At 37.0% G+C, this 25,105-nt stretch overlaps 2 protein-coding genes across 2 annotated transcripts; both read left to right on the forward strand.

Annotated features, from left to right (window-relative positions):
• The first annotated feature begins 53 nt into the window (after window positions 1-53).
• On the forward strand, window positions 54-5,599 carry srfbp1 (serum response factor binding protein 1). The gene is made up of 3 exons (XM_077196391.1): window positions 54-170; window positions 1,749-2,413; window positions 3,440-5,599. The coding sequence occupies exons 2-3, from the start codon at window positions 1,769-1,771 to the stop codon at window positions 5,198-5,200; spliced, it is 2,406 nt and encodes an 801-aa protein (XP_077052506.1). The 5' UTR covers window positions 54-170; window positions 1,749-1,768; the 3' UTR covers window positions 5,201-5,599.
• Window positions 5,600-6,146: 547 nt separating this feature from the next.
• Window positions 6,147-21,625, forward strand: e2f3 (E2F transcription factor 3). Its single transcript, XM_077196393.1, has 7 exons — window positions 6,147-6,680; window positions 8,505-8,607; window positions 8,758-8,977; window positions 9,098-9,265; window positions 10,389-10,503; window positions 19,576-19,714; window positions 19,812-21,625. Exons 1-7 carry the CDS (start codon window positions 6,420-6,422, stop codon window positions 20,084-20,086), a joined length of 1,281 nt encoding a protein of 426 aa, XP_077052508.1. The 5' UTR covers window positions 6,147-6,419; the 3' UTR covers window positions 20,087-21,625.
• The last annotated feature ends 3,480 nt before the right edge of the window (window positions 21,626-25,105 follow it).

Here is a 25,105-nt window from a genome sequence, read left to right on the forward strand (position 1 = left end):
CCTTCTTTCAGTCACAAAGAAATAAATAAAAACACTCTGCGTGAGGCCCTCCCATTTTTATTCTGGAAGGCTCGTGACGTAACGACGTCGTGCGCTACGTTCGCAAGTCAAGATGGCGGCGTCCTGAGCAGTCAACTCTTCTGCTTGATTTTCATTATTATTTTGTAGAGGTAAGTGTTAATATCGACATAAACTATGGATTTGAAGGTTTGCATAATAATAATAAAGTAAAAGTTGTGGCATATTATGTAAACCTTCTGTATATAAGTAGAGCACATTCGATCACTCCAACACATGCCTTCAGCCATGCTTGAAACAAGAATTTGTTGGGACATGTCGCGAGAATAAATTATTATTTGAAAAAAAGTTATGCAATTAGAAGTTATGTTTATGTTTATTAAGATTGGTTGATTGTTTAGCGTGTAAGTCACTCAGAGTTGTGTCGGTTTGACGGGTCTTATCATGTCAACATTGAATTTGCGTTGAATAATTTTGTACAGTTATTACAACATAACATACGCACACAGACCTTTTACTTGGCCATGCGATTTTCACCTGCTTTGTTGTTGTGATGTTAAATAATTTAAGTGATTATTTTGTTTTTATTTAATTATGTTCTCAGCATTATTTTCTTTTAACACATACAGACCTTTTTTTAAGAAAATGTATTAGATCATCTAAATCTACATAAACATGAATGCAGTATTACCACTCTGTAATACAACATTTTTATTTTGTAAATTCAATCATATTTATTGAATTGCTATTACATAATCTCACATTTTTTATGTTTTTCAAAAGAAGTCTATTATGCTCATCAAGCCTGGATTTATTTATAATATTTATAAATACTGTTTTTTTAATAAAAAAAAAACAGTAATATTGTGAAATATTGAAATTTAAAATAATGGTTTTCTATTTTAATATACTTTAAAATCTAATTTATTTCTGACGCAAAGCTGAATTTTCATCAGCCATTACTCCAGTATTCAGTGACACATGATCCTTCAGAAATCAGTCTAATATGCTGATTTATTATCAATGTTGGAAAGAGTTTTGCAGCTTAATATAGTAATTGATAGTAAAGATTACTATTGTTAGAAAAGATTTCTATTTTGATTGATAATGTTCTTCTTTTTAATGTTTTATTCATCAGTGAATCCTGAAAAAGGTAGGCCTATCACAGGTTCCAATAAAATATTAATCAGCACTACTGTTTCCAACATTGATAATAATGATAATAATGAATGAGTATCAAAATCCCCATATTAGAATGATTTCTGAAATATCATGTGACACTGGAGTAATGGCTGATGAAAATGCAGCTTTGTATCACAGAAATAAATTATTTTTAAACTATATTATTAAAATAGAAAACCATTATTTTAAATTGTAATATTATTTCACAATATTACTGTTTTTTTTTTTCAGTATTTTTGATCAAATAAATGCAGGCTTGATGTTAATGAGCATTAAAAAACACATTACATTAAAATGTATTGTATAAAGTGTATAAAATGTATAAACTTTAAAATGTATAAAGTAATGTTTACATACTTTTTGACTGGTACAGTGCAGTATTTTTGTGCACCAGGACCTTATGTCTTTGAGCAAGTAACAACCCAAGACTAAATTTTAAAATGTTGAGATCACATAACTTCATGATGTGAAAACATATCAAAACAACCAAAAACAAAAATCACATTTCATTAGCATGCTTACACCACCTGTTGTTTTTCTCATTCCAGCTTTCAGAAAGTACATAAAGATGCCTGCGGTACTGAACCTCAGTAATGAGGTGGTCAAGATGAGGCCGGAGGTTAAAAGGGTGAAGGTGCTCCTCATCCGGAAACTCGCCCGTCAGATCGCAGCCCTGGAGAAGAAGAAAGGAAATGAGGCAGACGTGGAGAAGTTCCGCAGGCGAGCGGCGAGACTTCGGGAGGAGATCCATGAGCTGAAAGTTGTTGTGCCTGACAGCGTCACCAAGGCCGCCTTACAGAAGGACATCAGCTTTGACAAAGTGTGCCGGAATAAAGAGGCCAGCCTATCTGAGCGGGCCATCGCCCGCATCTCCACTCATCCACAGTTCAGCAAGAGAATCCAGAGCATAAAAGCAGCCATCAAAGCTTTCAAAGATGAGAGAATAAATGCAAGAAAAGCAAAACAAGGAAAAGACAATGCCGAATGTGTCACGTCGCAAGATCAGCCACAAGCGGAGGATGATGATGGGGATGTTGGTTCAGAGAAATCAAACGATGATAATGAGAAACTGACAGAGGAGGAGGGTGACAAAAACACAGATGAACAGCAAGAGGAGATTGATGGTTCCTCACAAGAGAGCCAGAAGACGAGTCTGGAGACATTAAAAGAACAGAACAATCCGTGTCAGAAGGAAGAAACATTAACAGTTGAGGTTAGTGTAATTTTAAATGGGGTTTCTTCCATTATTTTAGATTAGATTGGTACAGGTGAAATAATTGGTCAAGCTATAAAAAAAAATACAGGTTACTTAAAGGAAAAGTTCACTTAAATATGAAAATTCTGTCATCATTTACTCACCCTGAAGTTGTTCCGAACCTTTACGAACTTCTTTCTTCTGCTGAACACAAAGGAAGATATTTTGAAGGAAAACCTGGGATTTGATACTAAAACAAGTATTGAAACTTTAAAAATAATAGTTCAGATTCGACTTTTCTAGTTAAGAATGGTTTAGTCCAGATACACTATGGTTCAAAAGTTTAAAAAAAGAAAGAAATTAATACTTTTATTCAGCAAGGATGCATTAAATTAAAAAGGACTTGTATAATGTAACAAATGATTACTATTTCAAATGCAGTTCTTTTGAACTTTCTATTCATCAAATAAATCCTTAAAAATGTATGATGGTTTCCACAAATATATTAAACAACACAACTGATTTCAACATTGATTATAATAAGAAATATTTACTGAACCGCAAATCAGCATATTAGAATGATTTCTGAAGTATCATGTCACACTGAAGACTGGAGTAATGATGCTAAAAACTAAAATGCATTCTAATGCAGCCTCGGTGAGCATAAGAGTTTCAACATTCTTGCTTCTTAAAATTCTTGTTGTATATATGCACTGTGTACCTTTACAATACGAATTTTTGCAGCTGCTGTCTTTATAAAATAAATAATTTCAGAACGGATTCTCCTTATACTGAAATTGTAAAGAACCGTGATCCCAAAACTGATGTACATACTTCAGAAATACAGTTTTGTGTTCCGCTGAAAACAATAGCTTAAAAGTTTGGAATGAAAATGAGTAAATAATGACAGAATATTCCTTTTTAGATAAATTATTCCTTTGAACATCATGCTTTTATTCAAGATTTAGACTCTTGCAGTAAACATCATTACTCTAAAGAACTCTTTACATGAAGATTGTTCTGAAAATAAAATGCCTCTTACAGGACTCATCTGAAACAGTGGCCGTCCCAATTGAGGTGATAAGGATGAGGAAGGAAGTGAAGAGGACGAGGGTGCTGATCATCAGTAAAATGGCAGAGCAAGCGGCTGCTCTGAAGAAGAAGAAGGGTCCGGAAACCGAGGAGAAGGAAAGCCAAGAGAGAGCAGCCGGAATCCTGAAAGAAATCCAGGCTTTAAGGAGTCTTAAACCAGATCAGGTGACCATGACGGCACTTCAGGAGAATGCTGAGCTTGAGAAGATTTTACTGGACCCTCAGTCAAGCCCACTGGACAGAGCCATCGCACGTATCATCACACATTCCCGCTTCGTCAACAAGCTCCAGAAGGTCAAAGAAGCCATCGAAGAAGAAAGAGCTAAGGCTGCGAAAGCTGAGCAGAGAAACACTGACAGACGGGACACGCTGCAGTCCAAAAATGAAGATAAGGAACCAGAGGATGACGACAACGATGACATCGAGGAGGATGGTGAAGTAGTAGATGAAAAATCTAAGTGTTTTTCCACTGAGATCAATAAGTCTGGTGTTATAGAGCCAACCGAGAGTAAAGACCCTGATGCTTTTGAATTACCACCATCCAAGATCGTCACAACACCATCAGAAAACTCCAGAGGGGTCGAAGTTAACTCAAAGAATATAGAAGTCACGGCTCCAAATGTCCAAAGTTCTCCTGAAAAGTCTTCAGCTTTAAGCAGCACAAAGTCTACTCCGCCGAAGAACGTTAGTAAAGTAGTAGAGGACAAATTAAAGAGTTTTTCCACTGAGATCCATGAGTCTGGTGTTGTAGAGCCAACTGAGAGTAAAGACCCTGATGCTTTTGAATTACCACCATCCAAGATCATCACAACACCTTCAGAAAACTCCAGAGGGGTTGAAGTTAAATCACAGAATGCAGAGGCCACGGCTCCAAATGTCCAAAGTTCTCCTGAAAAGTCTTCAACTGTAAGCAGTACAAAGTCTACGCCGCCAAAGAACGTTGATAGAGCAGACAAAGAAATGGAGATCACCTTAATGTCACAAAAGAAACAAGACCTACATGAGACCAAGAGGCTTGAGGCAGATGAAGAGAGTGATTTATCAGATGATGAGGAGGAGAAGGAATATTTCGATGACAGCACTGAAGAACGTTTCCGTAAGCAATCGTCTCAGTCTGAAGACAGTGAAGATGACGACTTCTTCCTGGGCAAAGTGAGCAAATTCAAGAAACGGAAAAGTAACCAAGATAAAGTCGAGGAGAAAAAGAGTGAGCTTCAAAAACCTGACAAGGAGGCCACCAGCAAACCTCATGAGACAAACTTAGAAAAATTAAAGTCTGTGTTTTGCTCAACTTTGTCCAAATCCACCGTCTCCTCTCAGAGAGCAAAGTATGGGTCTCTGTCTCACAATGACAGGTCAATACCTCCTCGATTCCAGAACCAGAGGAAAGGTCTTGAGAGTAGGATGAAAACATCTCAATATACAAGCCAGGACCATGGCGCTGACAGGAGGATGGTTCCTTTCAAACCTAACAGACAGAGTTTTAAAGTTCCTGGACAAAGGCAAGTGGGACCGTCAGGGTCAGGGAGGGGAAGGTCACAGTTCGAGCAGTATCAGAACCAGAATCCCAGAGGTCCACCTGGAAACATGTCAAATCCACCCCAGCAGTCCCTTCATCCCTCGTGGGAGGCTAGCAGGAAAAGAAAAGAACAGCAGGCACAAATCACAGCATTCCAAGGGAAAAAGATCCGATTTGATGATGATGATGATTAAGAAATGTCTGCTGAAGTTCATTTAATGCTTTCATGTTTTGATTATAATTCTTCCTGTTAATTAATATATTTAGTCAGAATTTGTAATAAAACACAATTGTTCTTTGTTACTTTACAATGAAGCACTGTAAAAAGCCAATGTGAATTTCCTGTGATGTATCCCATTTATTTCATAGATAAAACTGTGTAAAAGTTTTTTTTTCTTCAATTGCACACTAAAAGATTTCCAAGTCCTCATTGTTATTGTATATGTATGGCCAATTTGATAACTTTTGCCTGTTGTATTTCAGAAGTTGCAATACATCTTTCTGTAGGCTAGTTTTCTTAAACTTTACACACAGATTGTGCTGTGCAGTGCCCATATTATAAAATTCTTGCAATAAAGGCCTTCTCAGTGTTATTTAGTATCATGCATATACTTTTATAGTATTTATTCTTTTGAAGTGGTATTTATTTAAATTTTCCATTTAAATTTTAAAGTTAGTAATTTTGTTGTGGTTTTCTTTCTTTTTTCTTTCAGTTTTAGTTATTTCAGTTTAGAAATTGAAATGTATGCTGTATTATACGCTGAAAACACACACACACACACACACACACATATATATATATATATATATATATATATATATATATATATATTTCGGTTTAGATAACAACACTGATCTTTTTTATGTGCTTCTGTGGATTTGTCTACATTTTGTTTAATGTTTATGTATATCGAGATCTCTCTGTCAGCATTTAGCCATGTGTTTTCCATTTGTCCTGTGTCGCATATCTAGCGCCTCTAGAGGGCAAACCGCAGTTTTAAAAAAACGCCATTGTGCGTTTTCATTGGCTCCACTATACCTATGCGTCAGCATTTATGGGCGGAAAACAGAACGGAGCTAGCGAATGACTGCGCATATGCAAATTTGTTTCAAATATTTCCCGGGAAATCTGAGTTTCGCGGGAGGACCTTTCGCGCGTAAACCTCATCCCCTACTTCATTGTCCGCTTCCTGGAGCCATTTTTCGCCCTAGCGAGAGGGAGTTTGCATCGTATTTTAATCGCTTACATCGGGTGTTTTAGGATTTAGCAATCTCACTCATATTACAGCTATGCATTCCTAAGACTGTGCGCTTTCATAATTTATGATTATTTTAAAGCCAGTCGCCCGGATTTGATAGAAAAAGAGCCTCTAATCACAAGTGGGACAAAGGGAACCTGCGCCTCGGAGGATCATGAGAAAGGGGGGTTCCTCGGTCCCAGGACAAATTATGTTAACAGGGGTTGTTAGAGGCGAACAACACGGTGTTTTTAGTGCGGTTTCCGATCGACGATGTGCAGCTTATTCCAATACAGCAGCCCGTATACAGATAAACACACCACCGTCCGCGAATACTGTCTGTGTGCCCGAGGCTTCTGCTGACAGTTTGTACACAACTCCACTACAAGGAGCGACACATGGGACAGGACTGCGACCCACATTAGGACGACCACCGGTAAATGTCTGCTTTAATCCTGTCAAAGTGTTACACATTCAATCCTGCAAATATGAAGTCGTTAGGCTAAGTCCACTTAGCCTACTTCTGCTGTCATCATGGCTACTGCTGGATCTGCGTTATGTGCATTCAGTATACGGAGTAGGCAGGTTTATTGTGCAGAACTAATCAGCACGTTTACGATACTTAACTAAGTAAGAACTTAACTCAATGTCCCCTAAAAATGCGCAAGTTAATGACGCATGATGATAGTTTACCACAAACATACACATGCACATTTCCGCAATTGTAGTCACGATATAACTAACTGTAATAGACAATACGACTATAATCATGTTAAATGTGTTTTTAACTTACAATAGCAGTACTGTAGTATTTGTAACTCGATTGGTTGTCTAGTTGCACGCCTTTTAAAGTTTTATTCGAAAGCTCGAGGGTTGCCTCTGTGAATAGCTCTGTATAGGTCGGATAACGTTATAGACCATATGCAATTTAATGTTGAGTAGATATTGTCTCATAAGAGTCTGCTTTCCACGCAAAAGCTTGAAATAGTGAAGTCTAGGCCCTGGTTTGTTGTCTTAGGATGGGGGATGGAGTCATCTCTGAGCTCGCGGACTCTGTGCTAAGCCGAATGCTTTGCTAACTGTTGTTTTTATCGTGATTTACTGCAAAAACTCCTGACTGGCATTTGTTTATAAAGTAATTTTTCATACGCAAGGTCGGTGGTGTTCATGTTATCCAAAGCTAAACGGTTTATTGAGAGATCAAACTTCTGTTTTATAATGTTTTCTAGATTTCTTGAACAATACAACAATTACAACTTTTTCAAACTTAAGAAACCTACATTGTTTTGAATTTAAAAACGACAAATCCAAAACTGAAGTGAACTACAAGTGATCAAAGATTGGAAGAAAAAATATTGGGATGAATGAAGCAACACGCACAAAAAAAAAAAAACCCTAACAAAATAAGGTCATGCAAGAATAAATCAAATTATATAGTACTTATTACGATAAATAAATAGCATACTATTAGGATCTTTAATGTTACGTATGTCAGTTAATGTTACCAAATATGTAGGACCTTAAATTCAACCAAAACCAGATTTTGGTAAAAACTAATTTCTAACAGAATTTTTGTATTTTATTTGTTCAAAGTTTCAATGCATGCAATCATTTAAGCAGCACTTAAGAAGGGCACTTCCTATGACATCAAATATATTTCCCGTTTATCATGTAGTGATGACAGCAGAATTCCTGCAACATGCAAAATGCATAAATAGATATTGACTGCATCTATTATTAACTAAAGTGTCATTGGTCCTTTCGAAGTTTCTCAGTGGTCACTGAGTTTAAGGCTTAGGTAATGGAGGACAGCCATTTTAATTTCTCCCCTACTATGTTGCATTTTGAAGTGGTATTACTAGGCAAATGAAAAACCAATATCTTCTTTTCAGAGGAATCTGAGCCTGTCCAGTCCGCTGAAGATGCTCTTTTAGGGACATAAGCTGTTAGTCTTGAAAAATGTACCTTTTAATGGTCACAGACAATATATTGACAGATTTTTGTGGCCATTTGTGAGATTTGTCCAATTATTTGACCAACTTGTCTAAATAACACAAGTGTGTTAAATTTGATGTACTCATACAATTTCTATTAATGATTGAGCACATTCGAGGAAAAGTTTGTATTTGCACATTAGTTTTGCCTGCTATTTAAATTGAGTGTAATGATAGTAGTCTTATACTATTATAATAATGTCGTCTAATTACCCTTACAAATTCACAAACACATGACCAAAAGAGTTTTTTTCTTCTTGACACAGGCTAAAAGGAGGTTGGAGCTTGACATCACAGACCACCAATACAGCGAGCCAGCTAAAACCTTCCGGAGTCGCAAAGGAGCCCTTAAACTGAAGGTCCCCAAAGGTATTAAATTAAGTCTTTCCACAGTTTTCCTCATGCGATAAGTGTGTAGAGTCAGCAATATTAAATTATACCATCTAATTCCATCACCAACCAGCCCTGCTTCCTTGTGCCGCAGAGTTATGAATGATTGAATGACCACTTGCATTTCAGCTCCTAAAACCCCACCGGAGAAGACTCGATATGACACATCCTTGGGCTTTCTGACTAAAAAGTTCTGTCAGCTTCTGGCGCAATCCTCCGATGGAGTGCTTGATCTCAATAAAGCTGCCATTGTGCTCAATGTCCAGAAAAGACGTCTGTATGACATCACCAACGTGCTGGAAGGAGTGCGCCTCATCAAGAAAAAGTCTAAGAACAACATACAGTGGCTGTGGGTTGCTTAAAATTGTGGTTAATATTTTAACATGGATTATTTTGGAAGTTTTAGTAGATTTGAGCCTGTTTTGATTTGAAGTGTTGTAAGCGTTGACTTCTGCTCTGGTGTTTGCAGCGGCTCCATTCTCCCGTCAGAAGGTGGTCTTCCGTCTCCAGCGATGCAGAGTCACAGCCTGGCCAGAGAGATGCTGGCGCTCACTCAGGAGGAGAGACGCCTGGATGAGCTCATTCAGACATGCACACGTAACGTCCAGCAGATGACCGAGGAGATCCACAGTCAGAAATATCCTTCACAAGCAGTTAGCTGTACTGTCTGATGTGTGTAATCACTGAAGGCCAGAAAAGGAGAGCACGAGTAGGAATCTAAGTTTTATTCCTGGTACGCATTGTACAATTTTGGGCTGTCCCAGACGAAAGATGACCAATCGTGGCGATTTCTGTGGTCATGGCTCCTTAACAGTGGTCGTACAGTTAGAGAGGTGCACTGACGCCCGTGGTCACGGTCTGGCGACCAAAGATAGCATGCGATCATTTTCTGACAGTTTTAGAAATTTAGCATGATCATCTCGCTGTGTGTTTGATGCAACCTACATCTACTGACTAGTCAATAAAAATGCAACATGAAATGCATATTGATCAATGTGATATGGCGCTAAAACTAAAAACTACTTTACCTCAAGCTCCATTTGCAAAATTGGCATGCCAACAGCCATGACCGCATCCATATTCTCATCTTTTGCTTCCTCATCCTTTTTTGCAGCGCACATAAAAACCACAATTGCCTAAGTGTGATTCATCTTGCTCTATTTGTTTTCCACTAGCGCATGCTGGTGACATTTTATTCTTCTATACTATCTTGCATCGTAGACTACGATTCAATGGGTGTCATCATCGTACAGTGTACATACATGTCATACTTAAGTTTATTAGATCCATAATGTACTGTGTGATTGTAATGATCTTATAGGATTGCTGAAATCACACAGTCTGTTGCAGGCATTAGTTGTAGGGCTGGATTTAAAAATATCGTCTTCCCGATTTGAAAAGATTTTAATTATGATGAACCAATATCAATTCTTAAATCGCAAGATTCGATCTTTTCTGTTGTCAGTTGAACAAAAATTATCTGAAGTTCACTTACCATCCAATAATTTGCAATAAGCTTTTACTTTTGATTTGAAACAAAGTGTCAGCTTTCAAGTTCTGTCGGTTTTATTAGAAAATTCAAACAATGCTGTTTTGGTGCTCTTTAATGTGGCATGACAGATTGCTGTAGCCACCTCAGTTCAAGTGGCACGTGAACTGATAACCTCTGCTCTTTACGACTAGTTACAGCAGGAAATAAACATGAAGATGATGTGTTGAAAGACTTGGTAGTTGCTTGATTTGTCCTTAACCCTTCTCACATATGCATATGTGACCTATCAGGACATCCGAAGAATAAAGAGCCTAAAAGACCAAACCGTCATAGCGATCAAAGCACCATCTGAAACAAAGCTGGAAGTGCCTGACCCAAAGGAGGTAAATCATTTTGTTTTAGCTTCATGCTTGTACTGTTTAAAGACCTATTCACTCCATCAAACAAGGACTGTTCTACTACGGTTTGGAATCTAACTGTTCTGCCATACATGGTATGTTTATATTATAAACAACTACTCAAAAACCTTTTTAAATGTTGCTTATTACAACAAAACTTTCAATGTGTGTCTAACTACATATCATATGAAAATCTAGTCAGTATTCTGTTTGAAGTCTTTTAAAAATTTAAGTTCAACAGCATCAAAGGCACTAGGCTTGGGCGGTATCCAAACTTTGATACCGTCAAACCTCCTCCCTATTTTACCGGGGTATACGGTATTACCGTGACTAATTAAAAAGGCTCAGACAGCGTCACCAAACTGTTGGCTTGTGCCTACACCGCTCAGAAACTGAATACCAGATCGAAAAAAGAAAAAAAAATCAAGGCCAACCCGTGCTCGTTGTGTCTGATCCCGGCTGACGGCATTAAATGTAATATGAGCCGTAGCCCTATTTAGACTCGACTATTTTTAATACGTGGGCCGTTATAATATGGTGGCGCCAAATAATTTTTTAACCCAGGTGCTGAGGGGGTGGTAGATATAAATACTATTTATAAATGAGCAAAAATGGGACACTTAATATTATTTATTTTAATTATGACAATTAAAGTATTCATTTTATGAATTAAATTAAATTAACAAGCAACAAGCAAGAAGTGCATTTGTAAATCCGGTGACACGCGTCCATTGATTTTTATTAATACAACTTTTCTGTCAGTGCTGCAAAGATTAAGTTGACGATCGCCATCTCCTAGTGAACGCGCATATATAGAGAGAAATGCAAATCATGGATTACATAATCAGAAGGTATAGGCTAGCCTTTTTCTTTTCGTTTTGAATTGTTTCGTTTAAAGAAATTGACGATTGATATCTCCGTAGTGAACGCGCCTATAGAGAGAAATGCACACATCATGGATTAATCAGAGAGTATGCTGCCTATATTTCTTTTCCTTTTGAATTGTTTCGTTTAAAGAAATTGACGAATCGCCATCTCCATAGTGAACGATAGAGAGAAATGCACATCATGGATTACATAATCAGAGAGTAGGCTAGCCTATTTCTTTTCGTTTTGAATAGTTTCGTTTAATGAATTTGATGATCGCCATTTCCGTATGAACGCGCATAGAGAGAAATGCACATCATGGATTAAATAATCATCGAGTGGCCTATTTCTTTTCGTTTTGAATTGTTTCGTTTAATGAAATTTCAAGCTTTATTTAGATACAGGCCTATCTGTCATGTCTGTGAGACATACACTGAGTTTCGGTTAATTTATGATGAGATTTCAATGCAAGTGACCGCGGCGCGCCAGCGCACGATCATGTCATGATTATGTTGTCTGCTTTATTTGATTCTTATTTATTATTGGTTGATAAAAAAATTATTAAAATTAAGATACAATTTATACAAAACGAAATTCACTTTACAGAAAGGCCTTTTACAAAATGAAACTTAATTAAGTGGTCAATGTCTGACTCCCGATGCATCCCATCTTACTCGTGCTTTTCAGTTTTCATTATCAACGTAAAAAAAAAACATTATAATATTTTAACAAATATAAACTAATGCGCTTATTTAATGAACTCGGGGCTTAATGCATCCTCGCAGCAGTGAGTGGGTGGTTGTTCCGGAGATGCGATATTAGGTTAGAGGTGTTTCCATCTCTCGCGGTCACCTTTTTTATTGCAACATTTACAAATTGCCTCGTCAGTATTTACCGCCTCTCCCTTCTCTCTCTCTCTTTCTCCTCCACACTGTCACTTGATGACAACTACATAAGCATTTTTAGGCATTGAATAAATTATATTTATATATTATATGTAAGTGCCGGTAATGACGGTATTGAAACTGATACCGTTGCTATTTTAAGACCCCGCGGTATACGATATTACCGTAATACCGCCCAACCCTAAAAGGCACCAGGAAATAATTCAAGCTAAATTGAAAAACGGTCACCATTAGTCGTCACCTTTATTAATATAGCGCTTTATACAATACAGATTGATTCAAAGAAGCTTCATAGTGATAACAGAAAAATGTAAGTTTTCTCATCATAGCAGTAACGTTGTTAAACTTGTCATTGGTCCATAATGTGAAGGTCTCTTCAGGTGTGTTTCTTTGGGAGGTGCGTGATGTTAAAGACTTAAGCGCTCAATGCAGATTTCGCACTGACTGACAAACACTGTGACCTGCCTCTTAGTTGGCACGCAATCCTGAATTCAGTTATTTCACGGCTTATTGCGATTCAATGGTCAAATACACATGACAGTATGTCAAAATACCCATCTTGGTGAGTTTATGTAAACACTTGGTTATATCTTTAGTGAATGTAACCAATTGGCAGAGAAATCAAATGAAAAATCAAATGTGTGTTAAGATATTGGATCTGTGCCTCGTGTTACAGGGCATCTTTACACTTGTCAATGCGTTTTTACTGATCAGGGGCCGTATTCACAAAACAATGCATCTTACAACTAAGATTTCTAAATGGCAGTAAAAGTTATTAGGTTAGAGTTTTCTCATAACTAGGGGTGGCACGATCCGCCTTTTTTGCCTCAGATACCGATTCCGATACCTGGGACTCAGTATTAGCCGATTCCGATCCAATACTAAAATAAAAATTTAAAAAACAGTGCCAAATTACCTAATAAACTGTATCTGTATGCCTCACTGTCGGGAAGAGACTGTGATTATTCTTTTGTTAAAGGCTTCAAAGCTTGACTTAAACATTAGTTTCCTTACTTTGTAAAACAATACAGACAAAATATGTACTATATAAAAATAAGACAATTATTTTTAAATTTTAAGCGCAACTTTTTAATGAAGCAGCAACATATGATAGATTGGACAGAACAACTAAGGCTATCAATAAACTGCCATTGCGCAAAAGTATTGTAATATGAAAGGCTCCAATTCAGAGCAGCACGAAACGCTTATGCGCTTCCTGTGCGCAGAACGATGCGCTCGAAGCAACATGGAATCACGGCGCGCAGCGCCTCGCATTGAAAAGTTCAAAGCACAAAAGTAAGATATACATATATTTCTTATTTATTCATTAGTATGAGCCTTTTAACAGTTTTAAATTTCAGTTAATGTGCGCGTGAAGAGCAATTATATCGCTCTCTACTCCAGTGTTGTGTTCACTGATCAGTTGTGTTGTGATCTAACAGACACCCGGTAGAAAGTAACATGTGAAACTCCAGCACGTTATAGTGCTTTTATGCAAACCATATACCTTTATCTACAGATCTACAGTATAATAATAGGAACATTGACTCATCTTGGAGAGTGTTTCATCATGTTGACTGTTTTACCCGAATGCTGTTTGAGTACTGCATGGAGAATGATTGACAGCCGCAGCGGAGGGAAGCACTAAGATTAATTTAACGATTTAAATCTGTAACTCGCATTAAACTATATGTAATGGCTTCAGAAAACTTGGAATATAGTACACGGAAACATTATAGCGCTTTATAATGTTTTTGTGCCTTTTGCGTTGTATAACAATAACATTCGTAGGCTACAATATCGGATTGGATTTGGATGGTCTCGCCTGGCGATACCCGATCCGGCAAATATTGGTAGTATCGGAGCAATACTGAGTATCGGATCGGCGCACCCCTACTCATAACCTATTCACAAAGATACTGAGACCAACTTTTACTAAGGAATAGAGAAGTCTTAAGTTAGGAGTAAGGGTGGGGTTGACCTCGTTGCTATGGATGATGTCAACAAGCTTAATAAGTAGGTGAGTGGGGAGGAGTCTCTGTCAGTGATTCAATCATAGAAATATTGTAGAACGATATGTTCATGTTGCCAGATTCAATTAAATATTGTAAAATAAAAATCTTGTCATATTGAAATAAATATGTTATTAAGTAGGCACTAATTTAACAAGTATGTTTAATTGTCACCCTCTTAATACTCTGCGCTTTTTGTCCGATTTTGAGACTCGTGCGACTCTTTTTCGGGTCGTGCCGATTTTCAGCTTTGTCGTGCAGTGTTCGTTAAGTGTACATGGGGGAACGAGAGGTGATTAACCTCTCCTGACAGGAAATGGATGGTCGGATGAATTTCTGGCATGTCAGAAATTTTGGTCGCTCCTCTTGACTATCGCACAGTTGAAGCAGAGCTATGAACCGATTGCCCTAAACTCAGTGTTTTTTCCTTCACTGCGCCTGCGCGAAAACAGGAGTTCAACCATTTCATCTTTAATGCAGCAAGAAAGAAAACGAAAAGAGTGAGATCTTTAAGTTCTGTCTATCAAACTAGCTGCAAATTACTGTTACTTACCTTCAGTTTGTGTTGCAAAATGGATAAACCATATTAGGGCTGCAACTAACGATTATTTTGATAATCGATTAATTGGACGATTATTTTTTCGATTAATCGGATAGAAATTAAATTAGATTTTTTTTTTTATTATAACTAAATAAAACCGTAAATCAGGGTATTTATGTGTAAAAGTGTACTTTAAAAAGTGCAAAAGCCACACATTGAGTTTTACTAATATCAATATTTGCATTGTTTTTAATGATAATTGCTGATGGCAAGTTGACAAACATGATTATTGTTAAAAAAATGATATCCAACATATTATGTTTTATCACAATTTTTGTTAAAACAAATTTACACAGACATGTTGTTCAGATGTGAATATCTGAACTAAAAACAAACTAAAAACATCTAAAATATATAATTCATTTAATTTTAAAGAATATAATATATATTATATATATAATATATAAAAGAATATAATATAAGGATAAATTGATTAATTAAATATAGAAAGACTGAAAACAATTGTGTGAATGTAGAGCCGCAGTAGATCGCGTTTGAAAAACAATTAAAACTTAGTAGACAAATGCTATAAAAAGAGAACGGAATGGAGGTAACGTTACCCAGCAAGCTAACAGGCTTGAGTAAAGGACAGGAGAAATTATGCATTAGTGCACAAGCATTCGCTGAAAACCACTGAGTACAGTGACTAAAAAACAATATTTTACTGCTGCTGTTATTAACTGCCTTTGTATTTAATGCTTCACTTTGTAAACACCGTTTTAATTTAACCTATTTCTGCGGTAGCGCTATTTTAATCCATCACTTACGTTGCGAGCGAACTGATTGCACAACCTGATGCTCGAGACAAAATACAGACATCCCGGAAGTCCCGGGAGTCTCCCGCATATTGATTGCGGCTCCCTGATGCCCGTGAATTAGTTCAAACTCCCGAAATCTAGAGCGCGCAAGCAAGAGCGTGCATGCGAGACAGAAGAGACTGCTCCAAACCGTGTAGCGCGCGCGCTCGGCAGAGCGCCTGAGGGAGAGAGACCTTGCGTGTGTGTGCGTACCAGTAAACGCTCCCCGTGACGTAAGCAGACCAACTAATCGATAATGACATTCGTTGACAACGATTTTCATAATCGATTATAATCGATTTTATCGATTAGTTGTTGCAGCCCTAAACCATATTACCCACGTCTTCCAAGCTTCCTGCGATGTTGATACCGTGCCTATTTTATTAATTTGTTAAATGCTCATGTTAAACGAGCTGTTTTTGAAATGAATCTCATTTTAATTTTCATTGATGACTGATTATTACAGTGTTCGGACATTGACTGTTTATAATTTTAATTATAGGCCTATACTTCATTGCAATCGAACTAAATGTTTTTAGACTATTTTCAATGAGTAAGCTTCTATCTAATCTTCGCAGCATGTCGGTTATGCGGGGATGCGCTATAAAATTATTGCGTGGCAAATGAATTATAATAGCCTATACATTTAATAATAAAAGTAGACCTTCCCTAATAATAATTTAATACATACATTGGAAATGCTCTTGATATTGATAGCTGATGCTTGTTTTGACTATCTCTGGATACATGATATCATGGTCTATTGGCGCAACCTGGCACGGGGGTTTATCGCACATATTTCACACGTATAGTGTGAGCAGTCAAGTTGCTGCTCGATGATCGGGCGTATGGTGTGAGCGCATAAAACGCGAGCTTTGGCTTTACATCGCATGCGATTTTACTCGTTCAGTGTGTGTAGGTAACCTTGCTGAAATTGCACAGTGTATGCCCGCCTTTACATGTCTGCATCTCAAGATATTGCAGAATTCAAGAGACAAATTCTGATTTATAAACAAAGTTCTGGAGGAGCATTATCTAATCAATTCAAGAGGCATATATACAGTATACACAGCCGACTTTACCTAGTTACCTCAACAGTTTTCTGCATTCCTCCGCCACCCCGACGACTCGCTCTCGGCCCAGCAGGGGATACGGGGGGAGTATTCTGGGTTTGGACTAAATTTCAAGCTTGGAGCCCTCGATCCCCTCGGACAGCATGGCAAATAGGCTTATTTTACTCTCCGATCATTTGTAAATGTGAACTTGTGAAACAACTGCCACATGTAATCAGACATTTTAATTTCTTTTATAAATTAAAGATGTATTGTTGCCTTTTTATTATGACAGGAAGCAAAGTGGGAGAGAGAAAGGTCCACTTGACTGCAATGTTTTATTCTCCATCGTTCAATGCATATTGCCTATACATAAAGGAACCTTTGTTATGAAATCTATAAATCAAAATATTTATTGCATTTATGAAGAAAAGGCTCTATACCTATTGCCTAAACGTTGTACTGTGTCTTTGGGTGGATTGTGGAGGCAGATTGCAAGCAGCAGCCATTAGGATTGCTTGTGATTTCGTCTTAGTGACTTAGGAGTCCTCTTGACTACTCCTAACTTTTCACAGATTTAGGAGCTGGTGATCGCTCTAAAATGCTTTGTAAATTACTCTTAGAGCAGAAATGTAGGAGTCTTAAAATTAGGACTAACATGCTGATTTAGGAGAAACTCTTAAATACTGGGAAAGTTAGGAGCTACTTTTAGCCTCAAGATGTTTTGTGAATGCAGCCCCAGATAGCTATCCAATTTGTTAAAACGGTTTAATTTATGCTTGGCCACACAAATGTCTCCACACAACTAATCTTCAATTCCCACGTTATTTGCAAATTCAACAGAGTACGTGTCACTGAAAGATAAAATAAGAAATTGATCTTGAAATAAGCTAATAAATTAAATAAGTCCGCAATTTAGCATTCACCAAGTTGAATGACTGTGCTTTCAGGATGTGACCCCGAACGGTGAATTATTTGTGGCAGTTTGTGCATGTGCTTGTTGAAGTAAGATACTAAACTGTTCATCTTTTGTCAGGCTATATCTTTAGCGATGCATGTTGGCGCTGTCATACCTGGCTACCAGGAGCCGGTGTAACACACACACTTTTTTTACCGCCATTTTTGGAGGAATAATATTGTGTGGCTTAAACAACCAGATGCATTAACACATGTCCAGTTGCATCTGGTCTTTTCACGATCAGAGAATGCATGAAGTGACCAGGTGTAAATGCGTCCAAAGTTACCACAGCCTAGATTGAATGGTTAATATTTTCAACCTTAGGGAGATTTAGCGTATTTCTGCAAAAATAGTAATATAACTGTCTTTTCATATCTTTTTGTCCTGCCTTGTTTTATTTGCACCAAATTATGGAAAGTGGTATCAAGCGCATCAATAAAATAATTAGGATATGAGCTTTGCTGAGAGTATATAGGTAGCCTTAGTGCTCGTTTTGAGTGAGATGACTTAAATGACTTGCACATATTTTAATTCAGTAACCAGCTGATTCATTGAGCGAGCGTGATGTGTGCCATTATAGGTATGTTCCCAAATAAGTTTTTGTTTTATATTTATATCATCTAATGTTATCATACAATATCACATCAGCAAGAGTGCCGTTTTCCCTTGCACAATTGCAAATGTGATATTTATTTTATATAAGTTAAATGAACAATAAATGGATATTGTTACATTTTATAAACTATATTGTCAATATTGTTTTTTTCCCTTTATTTCACAGAGAATTTCAAAATGAAACCGTAGCCGAGTCTCAATGCAGCAGACAGCGATTATTTATTTTTTTGACTGAAATCCACATTTTGAACAAATCAATGTAATGATTCAATGAACAATCACTTGCTGCTTTCCCGAATGAATCAGCTGTTTGAACAAATCGGTTGAATTAATGACTCCATCAACTCCCTTTAAGGCAGTGACTTGTCGCTTTAATTAGAACGTTAAAATTAGAAATCCGTTCATATTAAAAAACAATCTCATAGCTTTATTTATGCAATTGTAAATGCAGTGTAAATATATTAATGTCAGTTCTGATGCCGCTTCTTCGTCACCTCTGCACTGCAAAGATGGATTTGATTTAATTTGACTGGTAACAGTGGTATTGTGTTATTATTCTAATATAATTTAATTTGAATTTTATAATTTGACATAAGTTGATGCATACATCCACAAATGTCCATATATAGGTGAAAATTACCCTGGAAATCAATTTAAGGTGGCAAATATTACCCCTTAATAAAGTTAATTTCTGTCACTGCTGTAAACTGACCACTGCATAGAATATGAAAAATATGAATATCTTCGTGAGTCAGCTGTCAACAACAGGTGTAAACCAGCCATGGCACCATGCACAAAAACGTAATCAGTAAAATAATTATCAAAACAATATTTTTGTCAATATTACACACTCCTAATGCACAGTATTAATTTTGTTTTCCTCATGTCTTAAAAAGCCTTAAATTTGATTTTTTATTTTATTATTATTATTATATTTTTTTTTTTTTTTTAAGTAGACATTTGAACTTTGAATTTGAAATGGTTATGTATATTCATTATGATTTTGTGAATGTCATGCTTTAAAACCATAACTTCCTCATGCAAATTAAACAGGGTAATTGAATAAATGTTATGATCTAACTTTATTTTTGGCTTTTGTTTTTTAGGCTAATGAATTTTATCTTCCATTTCTGAAAATTCATTTTGTAAATAGCCATTTAAAGTTACTCTGGTTCTAGTAGAGGCAGCACACTAAAGTAATTTTATATTTGTTCCTTTTATACTTACATTTCTTTGCAATGTCTGTTTAGAGTTTACAGGTCCACCTGAGTAGTTCCAAGGGTCCCATTGATGTTTTCCTCTGTACGGACGGTGGCGACTCTGGGAGTCTGCTGCACAACGGCCTTGATGTGAATGGAAATCACCCTGCGTTTCTCAAAGTCTCCCAAGGCAAGAACTCTCAACTTTTACAGCAACAATAACATCTGGTCCTTCCCAAAAAAAAAAGTTTCCTTCAAGTATATTTTTCCATTCTATATCATTTCAGAAACCGCTTCAGATGGAATGGCTGATGGTGTGAAGATGAACGGTAGCGTCAATGGTTTTGGGTCCTTGGCTGGAAGTGCCCCCATGTCACCACTCAGTTCCTCCTTGTCCTCCATTCTCCAACAGCCAGAGGAGTCCATCCCTTTTGTGCCGCTCTCTCCTGCTCTGCTCAATGATGAATACATGCTGAGCTTGGGTGATGAGCAGGGTATAAGCGATCTGTTCGACTCCTGCGACCTGGACACACTAGCACTGGATGATCTGCTTAGGATATGAGCGATCCCGGAAGCCCACCGGACCTGATTTAAAGTTAGTTGACCGGTGCTGCTTAATTCCTGAATGAAATCTAAATTGACAAGATTGATGGGCGTAAATCTGGGGATGAACTACAGACTGAATTTCCTCATCGTCACATTTGACATTCAGTTTACGCATGGATCTTTAGGTTAACTGCCTCAGGATCCAAGGTTCCTCTTGTCTCTTACTGTACAGATGGGTTTCTGTATCCTGATAATGTCATTTTAAAGTTATTTTTAGTGTGGTGAGTTGCATGAATTGTTTGATTGGTCTGTAAATGTTATACTGGTGTTGTGATGGGCAGCCCCTGCGAATAATGCAGAAAGTTCACAATTTCCTCAAAATAGAGTATTTCTCTACTCTTAATGAAATTTTTTTTTTTTTTTTGGAGTTAATCTATTGCTTGCTTTCATGGGGAAAGTCATCTTAGTATTATAGGCTAGCTAAAAATCAAAGAAGATTAGCGAGTTGTTCCCTTATTGAATGATCCAAAGTGCATTTGGTGCTTTATCACTTATGCTATATGCCAGTGTACAGTATCTCAGGGCACAGATCAAGGAGCGGGTGCTTTGTGTGGTGATCTAGTGATGTCTGGGTAAATGTAGAGTGAAATTGGTTTTCCTGAACTACAGCGTCTTATCACTTTTGTTACCAAATGATTTGTGCAAAGAAATTCATGTCTTTTCCTCCATTTTTGGTGCGATTCATGTGTAAACAACAATGTAATGATTCTGCAAGTTGTGCAGTTTTGACTAATTTTAAAACACTAGATTGGAAACTGAATTTTGGATATTTCCCTTATCTAGTCCCCCTTCATGTTGAATGTATTTCAGTATCTGAATTGCACTGAAGACTTGAGTCTTATGAAGCCATCATGGACATCTGTGGCGTAACGGGCCACTTGATTATCTAACATTTACTGTCCCACAGAGAATTTTAGGTTTTTCAGTAGCAGCCGTTTTGTGTAGTGCACATTAATTTCCCATCATATGTTTCTTTCTTCAATCCTATAAATTAAGTTAATTTGGTTTTATTTTAGCGCAACCACATTATGGGCTAGTACACAGGCTGCTGTTATAGCCATGCTGGTCCCCCCCTTAAATACCTTCAGTCAAGTAAATTAGGCATAACCATTGTTATTTTAGCTGTATTTTAGTTGTAAAGTTCAATTGTGTAATACTTCGGATGTGAAGTAACTTGTTAATGCAGTTTTTTTGCTGTGGTTAAAGTAAATTATGGTACATATTAAATTTGAACTGGTGCTAATGGTCACTAGTTCTCTTGGTTCTGCATTGGAATGAGGATGTTGGCCATATATGCAGCCATTTTGCATAGAAAATATTATGACTAATCACTTTGCCTGTATGTATTATATGCCTACAGTGCAATTTGATTTTTTTTTTACAATTAGAGGCAGTTTTGTGTGCCACTGTGTGAAATGTGAAGTTTTATATGTGGACTGTAAACTGTGCATTAATTGTTTGCAAATTGTTTTTAATAAAGTTATGAATTTCTGCACATTCTGTCCTGTTGATCATGGATGCTGCGCATATGTAAAAGGCCTTTATGCAATGATCTAATTAGAAGAACTTTGCTTGTCTTAACTCTGCTGAACTTTGATCATTCAGAATTGGTTCTGAATAGTTGTTTATAGAACAGCACAATGCAAACAATTTTTTAATGTTGCAAAAAAAAAAAAAAAAATTTCGTTTATCTGAGAAACTTCTCAGATCCTGAATGTTACAAAAAAATACTAAAAGGGAATGAGATGTTGCCTATTAGACTTACAATTGGCAGTAATATGTCAGAAGAGTAAATCCACTTTTTAATTTTCCCAATATTGATCATTTGAACTCCTATTTCAAATGTCTGGTATCACCTGAAATTGAAAAGTGTCCATCAGAGAAAAAGCCTAGTGTCCAATATTAAAGGTTAGTTCAATCACCGGGGAATTTATAAATGTTCATAAAATATTACAATAAATATAGGATAAGCTGATCTTTTGAGCTCACCGCTGAATTTAAATGCTAATTGTGTAATGGTTGATGCAGAATTGTATGCAGAATGGGGGAACTTTCTTAGTGTGCTGTCCACAATGTTTATACATTTATTGCTCCGATTTTAATTTGTAAGTGAATGAATTTAAGTCCGGGTTTCACAGACAGAAACAATGCCACTGAAATATTTTAAGATTTGTCAGTGCAAGTTGCTTTCAGTTAAAACCGCTCAAACATGCATTCTCGTTTGGGACTAGCTTAAGCCTTGTCTGTGATCTGTATGTATTAAGTTACAACATGATGCCTCTTGTAATGACTGTCCTTCTCTTGCTTGCCATTAGATGGCATGTTCTTCATTTGAAAGACAGAAATGTCTGAATACCACTATATTGACAATATTCTTCTCACAAAATTACTGCAATGCCATTTAATGTAGATCTTAAACTGCTTTTTATAAAAATAAATACAAATCATTTTCTTCATGAAGACTTGCATTTTTACTTTATATGGTTTTCTTTAGTGCTTCCTTGTGAGATGACATTAGTGTTTCAAAACCTTTAAAGGCATTTTTGCATTATTTCAGTCCTGCAGTGCAGGGGATTAAATGTTTAATTTCACATATTTCTTTTTTCGGACCATCAGAGCAGACAGTATCATCAGAATGAACAGGCGGACACGTTTTCCTACAGATGTCCCTTATCTCGCCATGCTTCGACTAATGTGTCTTGGCTCTGAGGCTGTCTGCTCTTTGTCTGAGAGAAACAGCAGTGAATGGCTAGGCAATGTATGATGTAATTTATTTGGAGTAGCACCTCTCTCATTTGCCTGTAGGGGGCACTGTTGAGACACTAAAGAGGGCCCAGACACACTTAACCTAATTCCCTAGTTTTGCTTGCCAGACACTAGGTTCATGGAAAGTCACTGATTTGATCAGTTATTCAAATTATAGTATGCATCCAGCAGTTAAAACAAATGGCTGCAGCTGTTCTCATTGGTTATGTGAAAACTGATATTTGTGTGCCCTTGATTAATGCTTCATTCAGCTGCCGTTGTTGTCCGCACAGGCTCCAATGGGAAATTTCAAGCCAGACAGTTGCAAAGCACACTTTATTTCAGCCCATGTGCTTGTACAGCCTGTTGAGCTGCCACATTATGATCAGATTTTTTTTCAGAATTATTGTATGATGAGTAATAATAGAGTTTAGTCAGTTACTAAAGTATGTGATTCATTCCACTGAACGTGTATAAGTGCTACAGTAAAGCTGAAACGTACACGCAGCGTAGAAGCACTACACGTGCGCACATGCACAGCATACGCTGCTCCTCATTCATAAAAGCACACGACGTGTTTTGATGGATACTGATTGGATGAGGGCTACGCTACGCTTCTATTCGCCGCATCCTACGTGCCCAATCAGAAGCAGGCTGCCCTCCATTCCTTCTGCTCTGTGTTTCAGAGTTTCAGTAGTGAGTCTGACTGCTCAACTGGATCCTGCAGCAGTGGCCAGAGGTCTGTGGACAGTAAAAACAAGGATAGATTAGTATTGCAATAAAACGGCTATGATGCATCGCTGTGAGCTCATTAACACAAAATACATTTGCTTATCCAGATTTATTGGTATTCAAATTCCTAGTTATTTCTTTCAGGAAGAGATGTTTGCATACTAAGAAAGGCAGTCATAAGGTCTGATTGTACTAACTGAATTGAATTCATAGTAGCCGATAGTGATGCCAAGGCAACTGAATGACTGTCGTTACTGTAGATATATTGTATATATATTTTCCTGTTTTTGCTTGTTGTTTGCAAGTTTGTTTGAAATTTATATCATGTCAGAATCATGTTTTTCAGCATTCCTTGTGTCTCTTAGGGAAATCGAAGGGTTACCTAGATGGGAATGTGTCTTTCTTTTCTCTATCTTCATTCACAGATGTTTGAGATTTAAACCCAGATGCCTCATTTCTAGACTAAATTACCACGAGCTACCGGACAGCTGCCTCTTTAGACTACTGACCAAATTACCATCCAAAATATTAACCCATACCACACGTGTTTAGCATTATTTACCAAAAAAAACGGTCTGTCTGAGTTTTGTTTCATGTAAAGTCATCTCAATGGCGAAAAATGTCCCAATCAATTGCATTTTGCATTATAGTACACTTAAGTGGCCTTTTATTTAATTAATATTGTATTACCTGCAAGTACAGTTTTTAGAAATATACTTAAGCATACAATATTTTAGCACACTTCACAAGGGATTTGTTATAGCTGTTTATTTGACATACAGAAATTTGATTGATACGGATGTCAGGATGCATGCCTTTCCCCCAGATTGCCACTATTTGCTCATTGCACTTGCATACCTAAGAATCATACAAATCAAAATGCAGGCAGTGTAGTGATGGTTAATTAATCAGATAGAATTGTCTTTTGTCAGTGAAAATGTGTGTGATTGCTCCAGATGGTTTAGTTTCCAGATGGGAATAAAAGAAGGCATTCTCATAAGTGAATGTACGGTTAGCAGATATCACACATTTGATGGCTAAATATTAGCCAGTTCCTTTCTCTAGTATATATACATAGTCATGATACATGACAATATTCACCCATAAGGTGTTTGGCACATGCATTTTAGTATTATAATTAGTTACTTAAAGTTGAAATGTAAAGGAAGTAGCGTTGCCTCGTAGACAATACATTGGGCAGAAAAATCCCATAGACTTGCATTGAAAGAGGGACACGAGTCATACACTCTTAGAATAAGGTTCTATATAGAAGCTTAAAGGGTTCTGTCAGGTGCTTTAAAGTCCCCTAGTAGTCCATAACTGTATCCATTAAAACTCAGCTTTGATCACCAAAATGACATATTCAAACAAATATTCTTCACGCCTTAAAATAGCTTGAATGTAACTCTACACCCTTGCCTCATTTAGTATACGTGGTTCTATGAATATGCAAATTAGCCCTGCCTTCACACACTCGCACCAGCTCAGAGATCCACTC

The sequence above is a fragment of the Siphateles boraxobius genome, unplaced genomic scaffold, assembly GCF_051911475.1.
Source record: "Siphateles boraxobius isolate OS27281-9 unplaced genomic scaffold, OSU_SipBor_1 35, whole genome shotgun sequence".
In the NCBI taxonomy this organism is placed as follows: Eukaryota; Metazoa; Chordata; class Actinopteri; order Cypriniformes; family Leuciscidae; genus Siphateles; species Siphateles boraxobius.

What these genes read in the sequence shown, in the direction of transcription:
- srfbp1 (XM_077196391.1), top strand. Translation starts at nt 1,769, where the DNA reads ATGCCTGCGGTACTGAACCTCAGTAATGAGGTGGTCAAGATGAGGCCG. An exon ending in AAGAAACATTAACAGTTGAG is followed by an intron (nt 2,414 to 3,439) that starts GTTAGTGTAATT and finishes TGCCTCTTACAG; the next exon opens with GACTCATCTGAAACAGTGGC.
- e2f3 (XM_077196393.1), top strand. Translation starts at nt 6,420, where the DNA reads ATGAGAAAGGGGGGTTCCTCGGTCCCAGGACAAATTATGTTAACAGGG. An exon ending in TAAACTGAAGGTCCCCAAAG is followed by an intron (nt 8,608 to 8,757) that starts GTATTAAATTAA and finishes CTTGCATTTCAG; the next exon opens with CTCCTAAAACCCCACCGGAG. An exon ending in GTTTCTCAAAGTCTCCCAAG is followed by an intron (nt 19,715 to 19,811) that starts GCAAGAACTCTC and finishes ATATCATTTCAG; the next exon opens with AAACCGCTTCAGATGGAATG.